We start from the raw sequence: 13,141 nt of genomic DNA on the forward strand, positions 1-13,141 counted from the left end.
CTAGTACACTGGTACTGGTACACTAACATTTCTGTCTGTCTATTTGTCTGTCTGTCAAGCTCCCTGTCTATCTGTCTAGCTCTCTGTCTCAGAGAGCCACAAGACTGGTCATCACTTTTACTCACATCTTCAAGCAGAGTACAGCACTTTGTCTGGATTTCTTGGGTTATCCTAGGTAATTTATACTATGTATACTTGTATTTATGTGTACCTGTGAGACAGAGATAGACAGACAGATAGAAAGAGAGAGACAGATTGAAAGATAGAATGAGGGAGAAAGATAAAACACCATTGTGTATGACACCATGTTTCAAAGAGTTCCACAAGCTGCAGAACTAATAGGAATATGTTCAGTGACTGTATATTGGTATATATATTATAGAACAATAATAATAAACAATGTTTTGTATTGTTTGTTTTTGTAAACAAGTTTTGTAAACAATATATTGAAAATTATGTTTGTGTGCTTATTGTGTTGTATACAACGAGTGTATATATGTACATTGCACCTTACTTTGGTCTCACAGGCCACATAAGTTATGTGAAAAAATAAAATAGTGAAAAAAACAACAAACCTTCAAATACAAGTAAACTAAAGTTTACCGGGTGAGCGGCAGTCGCTGCTGTTGCCATACGCGGCTCATTTTCTGCAAACTTCATGCATCCATATCTCCGTAAGTATTGATGGTAAATTTTTTTTGTTTATCCTATAATGTTTAGAGAAAAAAAACTATTTTTTCATAAGGAAAAAATTTTTTTTTTTTTTTTTTGAAATTTGCCCGACCCTGAGAACGAGTTTCGGAGAGGGCCTGTCGACCCTCAAAGGGTTAAAGTGATCCTTCCAAAACTCTAAAAGAGTCAGTTGAGTTTCTGTGGTCACTACAAAGCACTTTTGAAACATAGCTTTTGTGTACAGTTTCTTGGGCTGCAGGAGAGGAGTGGTATTAGGAGGCAAAAATTTCTCGTAAATTTTGCATATTTCATTTCCTTTTTGGCCGATATGATTGAAACTTCAGCACAGGATACTCGATATAAGCTTCTAATAGTACACCAAAAATGAACGTAATCGGTTGAAAAATAAAGAAGTCGATATGTTACACCTGACCTCCCCCTTAAGGGGGGTGACTGGGCCAACGCAGATTCATACATGTTTTCTCTGGTGCTGGACAAGGGAAAACGTAACTTTTCCCTCCGCCCGACTACCACCCCTCTGTAGCATATAAACATTGCATGTTTATATGCTATGTAATGTGTTTCTTATATAATTTTGAAGAAAATATCATAGATGGATTAATGAAATGTCATTATTAATGTAAGACATTTAATGTGCCCAAGAGTGATTATTGTTATGTATTAGTATTATTACTATGGCATTAAGACTAGAGGAACACTTAGTGATTTTAATATGTACCTGCAAAAGAACCAAGGTGACGAACAAGAACTGGGACAATATTTTGACGAAAAAAAGTTTTCGAAAACCAAATTCGTCAAAAACTAGGGCAAATGAAAACCAAGGTTCCACTGTATTAGTATTGTTTTATTTTATACACTGGTTCTCAGGAACGTAACCTACATGCTAAATAAGGGTCTACTATACAAAATGTATGTAAAGCCATTCTTGTTATCAAACTAATATGTGGAAATACTTCAATCAATCAAGTTTATTATCTATAAGGATTACAATGCGGGGTTTACAGATTTTGGTTATTGTGTGGTTTACATGTTATAAAATACTAATTACAGAGGGGGCCGCTAGGACACCTAGCATGGCTGGGCATTTCGGGCAGACTTTGATTAATTCTTAACTCTAAATTATTACAAATTATGGAGTAAGTTGGTATTATGGCTAAGTGACTAAATCATAGTTTTTGAGTTCAGCAATGTGAATGCTTTTGTTTTGGCACAATACATAGTTTCTATATTGGAGTATCACAGGCAAACTTATGACTAGTTAGGATTCATTATTTTAAGATTAAGATTCATATTTCTGTGTTTACAGTCAAATGGGTGAGTGAGTGTAAGTGTGAACCACCAGGTGGTTTTCATGTAATTAGTTGGCGGGGTGTATCAGGGAGACGAGATGTTTTCTAATGGTAGTTTTGAAGGTGAACATTAAAATGGTATAAAATACCGACAGGTTGTTAGGTAAGACACATATGCAACAGTTAGGTATCTTTATTTCGAAACGTTTCGCCTATGCAGTAGGCTTCTTCAGTCGAGTACAGAAAAGTTGATAGAAGCAGAAGATACTTGATGATGATGTAATCAGTCCATCACCCTTGAAGTTTTGAGGTGGTCAGTCCCTCAGTCTGGAGAAGAGTATTGTTTCATAGCCTGAAACAATATGGAGTTGAAGTGACAGGATGGAGCCTATATATCGCCAGGAGGTGAGATGTAGGTCACTAGTAGAGGCAAGAATGTTAGTCGTTGGAAGGTCAGGTCCCTATCAAATCCAGCTGTAAGAATGTTGTCGTTGGAAGGTCAGGTCCCTATCAAATCCAGCTGTAAGAATGTTGTCGTTGGAAGGTCAGGTCCCTATCAAATCCAGCCATTCTCACTAGTAGAAGTTGACAAAGTTGATTGCAGGTCTGTACCAAGATACCCTTGTGGCCTACATCTCGCCTCCTGGCGGTATATAGGCTCCATCCTGTCACCTCAACTCCATATTGTTTCAGGCTATGGAACAATACTCTTCTCCAGACTGAGGGACTGACCACCTCAAAACTTCAAGGGTGATGGACTGATTACATCGTCTTCAAGTATCTTCTGCTTCTATCAACTTTTCTGTACTCGACTGAAGAAGCCTACTGCGTAGGCGAAACGTTTCGAAATAAAGATACCTAACTGTTGCATATGTGTCTTACCTAACAGTTTTGAAGGTGATGAATGTGTCTAGAGTTTTCAGGTAGGGTGTTCCAGATTTTTTGGCCTTTGACATACATTGGATTTTTGTAAAGGTTTAGTTGGACACGGGGAATGTCATAGAGATGTTTGTGTCTGGTGTTATGCCTGTGGGTCCTGTCACAACTATTAAGAAAGCATTTTAGGTCAAGGTTAATATTGGAATTTAAGGTCCTGTAGATGTAGATTGCACAGTAGTAAGTGTGGATGTTCTGAACAGGGAATAAGTTTAGATCTATGAAGAGTGAGGGAAGTGTTGCCAGGGATGGGATTTAGTGATTCATACTGCGGCTTTTTGTTGGGTTATTATTGGCTTCAGGTGCGTTGCTGCAGTTGATCCCCAAGCACAAATAGCATAGGTGAGGTATGGATAAATGAGTGAATGGTATAGTGTGAGAAGGGCATTTTGTGGCACGTAGTATCGCATCTTGGAGAGGATCCCAACCATTTTGGATACTTTTTTTGTTATGTGTTGGATATGGGTGCTGAAATTCAGGTTGTCAAGGTATAGGCCTAGGAATTTGCCCTCATTATGTTTGGCAATTAGTGTGTTGTTGATCTTAATGTTAAGTTGTGCAACACCTACTCTGCTACCAAACATAATATAGCAAGTTTTGCCAGTGTTAAGTGTAAGTTTATTGGCTGTCATCCAAGTCGATATTTTGAGCAGCTCCTCGTTAACAATGGTGTTGAGGGTGGCAAGATTAGGGTGAGAGATGACATAAATCGTGTCGTCAACAAAGAGAATGGGTTTCAGGTGTTGGGATACGTTTGGAAGATCATTGATGTAAATGAGGAAGAGCAGAGGACCAAGGACACTTCCCTGCGGAACTCCAGTATCAAGTGGCAGTGTTGATGATGCTGTGTCTTTAATGGTGAAATACTGATACCTATTAGTAAGGTAGGATTTGAAATATGCAAGTGCATGGCCTCTTATACCATAATGGCCAAGTTTGTGGAGTAGGATGCCATGGTCTGTGTCAAAAGCTTTTCTTAGGTCAATAAAAATTCCTAGCGGATATTCATTATTTTCCAATTCTGTGTAAAGGAGATCTAGCATTTTTACAATTGCATCATTAGTGCTTTTATTTTTCCTGAATCCAAACTGGCAGGGGTTGAGTATGTTTTGTGCTGTTATAAATGAATATAGTCTCCTGTGCACGAGTTTCTCGAAGATTTTGGATAGCAATGGTAAGTTTGATATTGGCCTATAGTTGTTTACATCTGTAGGGTCACCACCTTTAGGTATTGGTGTAACCCTTGCTGTCTTGAGTAGTGCTAATATACTAAGTTCATTTAGGCACAGGTACACAAATACAATTATCATACATAGTGTAAATTACCTAGGATAACCAAAAAAAAGTCAAAGTGACTTATTTCCATTGGGGTCCTTGAACTTATTTCCATTAATGAAAGGAAGCTCTTGAATTTACAAACCAGTGACCTGTACGGTTATGCAACATTTTTGACAACCACATACAAAGTTACATTTCCTTTTGTACATTATTCTTACTTTTAGTAGGTTAGTAGACAGCAACCATCCAGGGAGGTACTACTTTCTTCTCATATAAGTGACAGATGCTTGTTAAATATTTTTTGAATACTGGCAGCACTGCTAATCTTTTCTTGCTGTCTCAAATATGTAGGATGACAGGTAAACCTTAAAATATCTATACTTACAGAAAATATGCATTAATCATTACTTTCTTGTGTAGTTATTAATAGTTCCTATTCCAGTAATATTTTCTGTTCAATTTAGAAGTCCTGATCTGAGACTATCTAGCAGAGGCGATGATCCATCAACACAAATAACAGACAAGGGAATGAGAACTCCCTCAATGATTACCTTACTTTCTGATAATTCAGAAATGAACAGAACTATGATAATACTAAAATGTCTTTTTGCCATAAGTACAACTACATGAAAAATGCAACCAACCAAGTTCTACATGACAAACTTGCTACTAGTAACACATTGGCAAATAAGATGAATCTGCCTGAATATATTCTACATGAAGTGAAAATAACATCACAAACCTCAGCATTGCATGGAGTACAGCTGGATCCCTGAGAAAAACATTAGGGAAGTCCTCCACACAAACCAGATTCTTCATTTTCCCTGTTCCACACACGCTTCTATACTTGCTAGCTCGCATAAGGAAGTCCCAAAACTGTGTTGTCTGACTGGCTGATCTCACAGTATCTTCAGGAATCCAGGCATTTTCTACAAGCAATTAAATAATGATAGAAAATACAGCATGTCAACACTTAAAATTCTGACACTTTCCCAATAATATACTTTTTTTTTTATTAACACATCAGCAATTTCCCACCAAGGTAGGGAGGCCTGAAAAAGAAAAACTTCCACCATCATTCATTCCATCACTGTCTTGCCAGAGGTGTGCTTACACTACAATTATAAAACTGCAATATTAACACCCTTCCTTTAGAGTGCAGGCACTGTACTTCCCATCTTAAGGACGCAAGTCCTTGAGATGGGAAGTACAGCCTCTACCCAACAGCATGTCAAGTCCTGAAAACCATTTGTCTCCATTTGCTCCTAACTAACACACTCATGCATGCTTGCCGGAAGTCCAAGCCTCTCGCACACAAAACCTCCTTTAGCCCTTCCCTCCAACCTTTCCTAGGCTGACCTCTACCCCACCTTCCCTCCACTACAGATTTATAAACTCTCGAAGTCATTCTATTTTGTTCCACCCTCTCTACATGTCCGAACCACCTCAAAAACCCCTCCTCAACCCTCTGGATAATAGTTTTGGTAATCCCGAACCTCCTCCTAACTTCCAAACTACGAATTCTCTGCATTATATTCACACCACACATTGCCCTCAGACATGACATCTCCACTGCCTCTAGCCTTCTTGTTGCAACATTCACCACCCCTGCTCTGCAACCATACAAGAGCATTGGTATAACTACACTCATACATTCCCCTCTTTGCTTCCATGAACAAAGTTCTTTGTCTCCACAGACTCCTCGGTGCAACACTCACCTTTTTTCCCCTTGTCAATTCTATGATTCACCTCATCTTTCACAGACCCATCTGCTGACACATCCACTCCTAAATATCTGAATACATTCTCCTCCTCCATACTCGCTCCCTCCAATCTGAAAACCAATCTTTTGTTATCTAATTTTTTTGTTATCCTCATCACCTTACTCTTTCCTATACTCACTTTTAATTTTCTTCTTTTACATATCCTACCAAACTCATCCACCAACCTTTGTAACTTCTCTTCAGAATCTCACAAAAGAAGTATCATCAGCAAAGAGCAACTGTGACAACTCCCACTTTGTATTAGGTTCTTTATCTTTTAACCCCACACCTTTTGCCACCACCCGAGCATTCACTTCTCTTACAACCCCATCTATAAATATACAGTGGGGACCCACTTATATAGCAGGTTAGGTTCCAGGCTACCGCTGGAAAACAGAAAGCCATTTTTTTCCACTTATAAATGCATATAAATGCCAGATAACAAGTTTACATTAGCATATATTAAGTTAGCAATAGAACTGGGCATTAAAAACAATAATAAGTAAAATACACACACAGTACACTCATTATTTACCTTAAAATATTTGTAGTCTTAATGTAGGGTGGGAGGCGAGTCACATTTATTTTTAGGAAGTCAAGTGTGGGAGGTATAGTAGCCAGCCAGGTCAGCCCACCCCACCCCACCCCACCCACACGTAATATACTACGACATTTAACCCTTAAACTGTCCAAACGTAGATCTACATTTGCTCGCGTATTATTATAATAATCAAAATGAAGCGCTAAGCCACAAGGGCTATACAGCGCTGCAGGGTAGGGAAGGAAGCGAGGGTATTGGATGGCAGAAGGGAGGGGGGATGATCAGCAGGTTACAGAAAACAGCGGGGCAGGGGATAGTACGGGGGTAGAGGGTAGCAAGAGATTGAAGTAGAAAGGGCTGAAGGTATCAGAATTTGTGAAGTAAGTCGGTTGCTGTCAAAAAGTCAATGAGAGTGTCTGGATGAAAGGTGGGTCCATCAGCGAGAAGGGAAGGTAGAGAGAGAGAGCAGCAGAGCGAAGACGACGACGGAGGTAAATTCTGCGTGCTCGTTGATCAAGTGGGCAGTCCAACAGAATGTGGCTGACTGATAATGGAACTTGGCAATTCTCTCAGAGAGGAGCAGGGCGCCTCTCTATGAGATATCCATGAGTAAGACGAGTATGGCCAATGCGAAGACGGGAGAGAGTAGTCTCCCAACCTCGACACTGGTGATAAGAAGACGGCCAGTAACCTATACTCGGTTTAATAGATTGAAGTTTGTTGACGAGCATAGTAGACCAACGTTGTTGCCAACGGGTGTGAAGTTGGGAAGATATTGCAGCAAAATAGTCCGTAAATGGAATACCTCTACATGAAACTGGTAGGTCATGAACTGCTGACCGCGCAGCAGTGTCTGCCTGTTCATTGCCCTGTACGTCAACATGACCAGGGACCCAACAAAAAACAATATCTTTATGCTTGGTAAAGATGCGGCGTAGCCAAAGTTGGATACGGAGGACTAAGGGGTGAGGTGTATCAAATTTCTGTATAGCCTGTAAGCACTAAGGGAGTCTGAGACAACCACAAATGATGACACAGGCATAGATGCAATACGGATAAGTGCTGTAAGGATGGCATACAATTCAGCAGAAAAAATACTAGCCAAAGATAGTAAATGCCCTTGTACGACGCTGTCCGGAAACACTGCTGCGAATCCTACGCCGTCAGAAGACTTAGAGCCATCTGTGCACACAGCAATGGCATGAGAATGAGAGTGGAAGTGGTCAAGAAAAAGAGCGGGAAGCGACCGTAGACAGTTGGGCTTTCGAGCAAGGGAGAGAGAAAGAACAGACTCGAACAGCTGGAACTTCCCAAGGGGGTAGGGAAAAGTGAGATGCTACATGTACATAGAAAGGTGGTAATTGAAGAGAAGACAAGAGCGAATGAAGGCGAAGAGAGAAGGGACGGAGTAAACAGGGGTGGCGAACAAATAAAGAATGTCTACTAATATCAGTGACCATTCTATAAATGGAAGGATTGCGGAGATCATGAGAGCGTACATAGTAGCGAAGGCAATGGGCATCACGGCGATCGGATAAGGATGGAACGTTCGCTTCTGCATAGAGGCTCTCGACAGGGGAAGAGCAAAAAGCACCAAGGCATAAACGTAATCCTTGGTGATGAATGGGGTTAAGGCTAGAGAGAGTAGCAGGAGATGCCGCTGAATAGATCTGGTCACCATAATCAAGTTTCGATAAGATAAGGGTGGAATGTAGGCGAAGGAGGGTTCGACGATCAGCTCCCCATGAAAGATGAGCAAGGGTTTTAAGAAGGTTCAGCCGGCTGTGACAAGTTGCCTTCAGAGAGGTAATGTGAGGTTTCCAGGATAACCTACGATCAAAGAGGAGGCCCAGAAACTTGACTGTATCATGTTCAGGGATACGGGAGCCATAGAGGTACAAAGGATGATCGGAGATGACAGAGCGTCTAGTGAAAGTAATTTGGTGGGTTTTAGTGCTGGAAAATTTAAACCCACGTGTGGTGGCCCAATTGGAAACACGGTCGACTGCATGCTGGAGAGAAACTGTAATAAGGTGACAGTCAGCGCCTGCACAGGCAATAGCGAAGTCATCAACATAGAGTGATGACCAAATATTTGATGGAAGACTAGAGGCCAAATCATTAATAGCAAGGAGAAAAAGTGTTGTGCTCAGAACACATCCCTGGGGGACACCTTCAGCTTGGATAAAGTCCGGGGAGAGCACATTATTAACCCGAACTCGGAAATGCCTGTCAGTTAAAAAGTTCTTAAGGAAGGTTGGTAAATTGCCTCGAAGGCCTAAGGAGTGGGCTTGGGCTAAAATATTGTACCTCCAAGTTGTGTCATATGCCTTCTCAAGGTCAAAAAATATGGCAATAACTGAGTGGTTATTCGCAAAGGCATTACGAACATACGTATCCAAGCGTAAGATAAGATAAGATTTCGTTCGGATTTTTAACCCCGGAGGGTTAGCCACCCAGGATAACCCAAGAAAGTCAGTGCGTCATCGAGGACTGTCTAACTTATTTCCATTGGGGTCCTTAATCTTGTCCCCCAGGATGCGACCCACACCAGTCGACTAACACCCAGGTACCTATTTGCTGCTAGGTGAACAGGACAACAGGTTTAAGGAAACTTGTCGAAATGTTTCCACCCGCCGGGAATCGAACCCGGGCCCTCCGTGTGTGAAGCGGGAGCTTTAGCCACCAGGCCACCGGGCCATGGTCTATGGTAGAACGTCCCTTACGAAAGCCATATTGACGAGTGGAGAGACTGTTGTGTGTCTCTAAATACCACACTAAACGTCTATTTACTAGGCGTTCCATCACTTTGCAAACTGCACTGGTAAGACCAATGGGACGATAGTGGGAGGTTTCATGTCCCGTAGTGCCTGGTTTGCGGAAAGGGAGAACAATAGCGGACTTCCACAGCTGTGGAAGAACTCATTGTGACCAAATAAGATTGTAAAGGCGTAATAGGACTGCAAGGGCTGACTGATGTAAATGTTGTAGCATACGAATATGAATGTCGTCGGGCCCAGCTGCCGATGATCGGCAAGCTGAGAGTGTTGCCTCCAGTTCTTGAAGTGTAAAAGACACATTATACTGTTCTTCTCTGAGAGAAGAAAAGTCCAAGGGTGCTAACTCTCTGGCAGACTTTGAGGAAAGAAATGAGGGGCATAGATGGAGTCCCTGAGAAATACGGACCAGATGATTGCCAATTTCATTGGCAACATCTAGTGGGTTTGCTATATCAACACCGGCAACCCGCAGAACAGGAGCCGGGTCAGGAGAATATTTACCACTCAGTTTTCGTACTTTTTTCCAGACTGCACTCATAGAGGAAGCAGAGGTGATGGTGGAGACATAATCTCGCTGGCAAGTGCGTTTAGCGTCACGGATGACACGGCGAGCGATCGCACGCTTCTGCTTAAAATCAAGAAGTCTCTCTCTGTGGTTCTATTGTACCGGTACCTGCCCCATGCAGCGCGTTTCAAACGTACTGCACGAGCACAAGCAGGAGACCACCAAGGCACGCATTTCTGAGAATGCCTGCCCGAAGTTTGGGGTATAGAATGAGAAGCTGCAGTTAAAACAGAGGACGAGAAGAGGTGTAAAAGCTCATCGATGGAGGACGAAGAAGGAACCTCTTTAAAAACAGTTAGGTGTGAGTAAAGGTTCCAATTTGCCCGATTAAATTGCCAGCGTGGGGTGCGAAGAGGTGGCGAATATGAAGGGGAAGTAACAATGATTGGGAAATGATCACTGTCATGTAAGTCCGGGAGAACAGACCAAGTGAAGTCTAATGCGGCGGAGGAAGAGCAGACTGAGAGATCGATGCAAGAGAGAGTATGAGTCCGAGGATCAAAATGGGTGTGAGTACCTGTATTTAAAACATGGAGGGGGTGGGTGGCAAGAAAAGCCTCTAACTGAATTCCACGGGAATCACAGTGAGACCGCCCCCCCCCCCCCCCCGAGGAAATGGTGGGCATTAAAATCACCAAGTAACAGAATCGGTGGCGGTAATGGCGAAACAAGGAAGGCAATATCCGGAATAGATAATGCCCGAGAAGGAGAGAGATATAAAGAACAGAGCGTATACCACCTATGTAAGTGGATACGGGCTGCTGTGTAACGCAGCGAAGTATGAACAAATAGCTGATGGTACGGAATATCAGTGCGTAGAAGAAGGGCACTTTCATTAAAGGTCCCATCAGGAAAAGGATCTGAAGAATACAATAAATTATAGCCTGAGATGTGAGAAATAACAGCAGAGTGTAATTTTGGTTCCTGTAAGCAAACACCAACAGGGGCAAACTGGGAGAGTAACATCTGAAGCTCACCCCGATTACCCGAGGCCGCGTATATTCCACTGTAAATAGGCCACGATTGGCAATGATAAAGATACTTGAAATCCGCAGGTAAGGGTTCCTACGGACTAGAGGGGTTAGAAAAGTCCACATGCGGAGGCAGTGGAAAACGTTCAAGCAGCGAAGGAACAGTGCACTGTGAAGAAAGGAGTTGCGCAGATGGAGCAGAGGAGAGAGAAAGAGCGGAAGGTGGATCAGTGTCCATTGATGGTTTGGTCTCTGCAATATATTCAGAGATTGCTTCAAGTGTTTCGGAATTCAGAGACGTCGTATGGGAGACAATATTGGAAATGGTAGGGGGAGGATGAGTAAAGATTGGAACTGTATTGGACTGTACCAAGGTAGAGGGGGGGGCAAAAGGGTAGAGGGAACAGAAGAGGCAGGAACCTGGGAGGTGGCAGAAGAGGAAGAAACTTGGGAGGGAACAGGGGAGGAAGGTACAGTACGAGGAGGAGGGTGAACCTCTACACTTGTAACTGAGCCAGTGAGAGGGGAAGAACCAGGGACAGAGACAGGGAGGGTAAAATGAGGAGGTGGAAGATGGGTAGGAGGTGTTAACGGACCTTTTTTTGACTTTTGAGAAGTAGAGGGACGATTGGGAGGAGGTGTCGTACGAGGTCTCGTCGATACTGAGGCTTGTGAGAGAGAACTCGAAGAAGCGAGATTAGACTGAGGCATTGAAGTAGGGACTTCTGAGCCGAGGACAGCAAAAGGATTAGATACAGGAGTGACTATGGGAGAGGTAACCACAGAGGTGGGTGTAGAAGATGGGATACCAGAAGTGGGGGGACGTTTTGAAACACGGGAATAAGAAACACGTGGGAGTCTCCCTTGGAGGCGGAGATGAGAAACTGCCATGGCATAAGGGAGACCTGTCTCTTTGAGGTAACGGATTTCCCGCTCGTTTAAATAGACTTGACAACGGCGAGAGTACGAAGGATGAGCCTCATGACAGTTAAGGCAAGAGAGAGATCGATTGCAAGACGTATTAGAATGGTCATCGGCACCACAGACTGGGCATTCGGCGATAGATCTGCAATATTTCGCTGGATGGCCAAATCGCCAGCAATTTCTACACTGTTGTGGTGTAGGGATCACCTTTCGAACTTGTAACCGATGTCCTGCTATATAAACTGAGGATGGGAGTTCTCGGCTGTCAAAAGTTAAACGAGCCACATTGCTAGGGTATCGTCTCCGCCCGCGGGCAGGAAGAACATAAGTGTCTACCTTGAGGATTGGGAGATCTTGGAGTTCCAGCTGTTCAAGAATGTCAGTGCCACATGTCTGGAAATTTTGTTGAACTATGGTATGGGGCAGAATGATGGTACCACTACAAGAATTGAGGGAATGATGTTTTTCAAGAGTGACAGGAACAGTATCGATATGGGAAAGATGAGAGAGCTCATGAGCCTGGGTAGCATTCTGTACGGTAATGATGCGCGTACCGCTCTTAAGAGCATGAAAAGAAATATCTTTACCAACATGGCGTAGGAGTGCCTTGCCAATACTATGGTCAGAAAGATAGGCAGTAGAGGAAGTCGGTCGTAAAGTGAAGAAATTAGTCCATTGTTCAGTCTGAAACTGAGCGTGGAAAGGTAGTGAAGGACGTGTCGATCGTTTCTGAGAAGAACGAGAAGGTGGAGAAGTATCATCAGCAGGTAATTGTCGTTGGCGTTTAGGCGTGGGACCAGAGTTGGTCCGATGTGGAACGGGTCGGCAATTTGAAAATTGCTGCACCATAGAGGGAGAGGCCGGAAGCATAGTCAGAGGAGAGCGAAGGTCCGATAAATCGAAGGAGTCAGTCGAGGCCTCAGTACCTGAAGCGGGTGAGGAAACAGCACCGGCAATAGGTACAGAGGCATGAGGAGTGTCTTAAGAGTGGTCCAAAGACGAGGCGGGGTCAGAACGGGGTGCGGTATCAAGAAGGGGCCCGGGGGTAGTGGGTTCATGGACTAGGGCTGCCATGGTTAGGTTACTTCTTTCTTTTTGTTTTTAAGAACAAAAAAAGAAAGAAGAAAAGAAAAAAATAAAAAAAAGAATAAAAAAGGGGGGACCGGAGAGGGATAGTTCCTAGGAGGAATGAAAGGGCCAGAAATCTCCCTCCGCGCCCAAGAGGACCTCAGCACCGCAAGTAGCGCAGATGCAGCATGGAACCCGTGCCATACCCTACCCATCATGCTAGTAAACTAACAATCCGGGATAGCAACCTCACATCTGCCGAGCTACCTCGGTGGACAAAAGAGAGGGCGGCCGGATATCCGCTACAAAGCATACCTCCTTCGGCCACCACCC

The 13,141-nt window shown here is 43.2% G+C and overlaps 1 protein-coding gene across 5 annotated transcripts in view; it reads right to left on the reverse strand.

Annotated features, from left to right (window-relative positions):
* Rad17 (Rad17 checkpoint clamp loader component) overlaps positions 1–13,141 on the reverse strand; it is a gene marked incomplete at its 3' end in the record, with an annotated part of 202,403 nt that overhangs the window by 132,162 nt on the left and 57,100 nt on the right. For all 5 annotated transcript variants that reach the window (XM_070097049.1, XM_070097048.1, XM_070097045.1 and 2 more), the window contains 1 exon segment: positions 4,939–5,125. In XM_070097049.1, coding sequence (XP_069953150.1) covers positions 4,939–5,125 — 187 coding nt within the window.

Source organism: Cherax quadricarinatus, chromosome 56 (assembly GCF_038502225.1).
Source record: "Cherax quadricarinatus isolate ZL_2023a chromosome 56, ASM3850222v1, whole genome shotgun sequence".
NCBI classification, from domain to species: Eukaryota; Metazoa; Arthropoda; class Malacostraca; order Decapoda; family Parastacidae; genus Cherax; species Cherax quadricarinatus.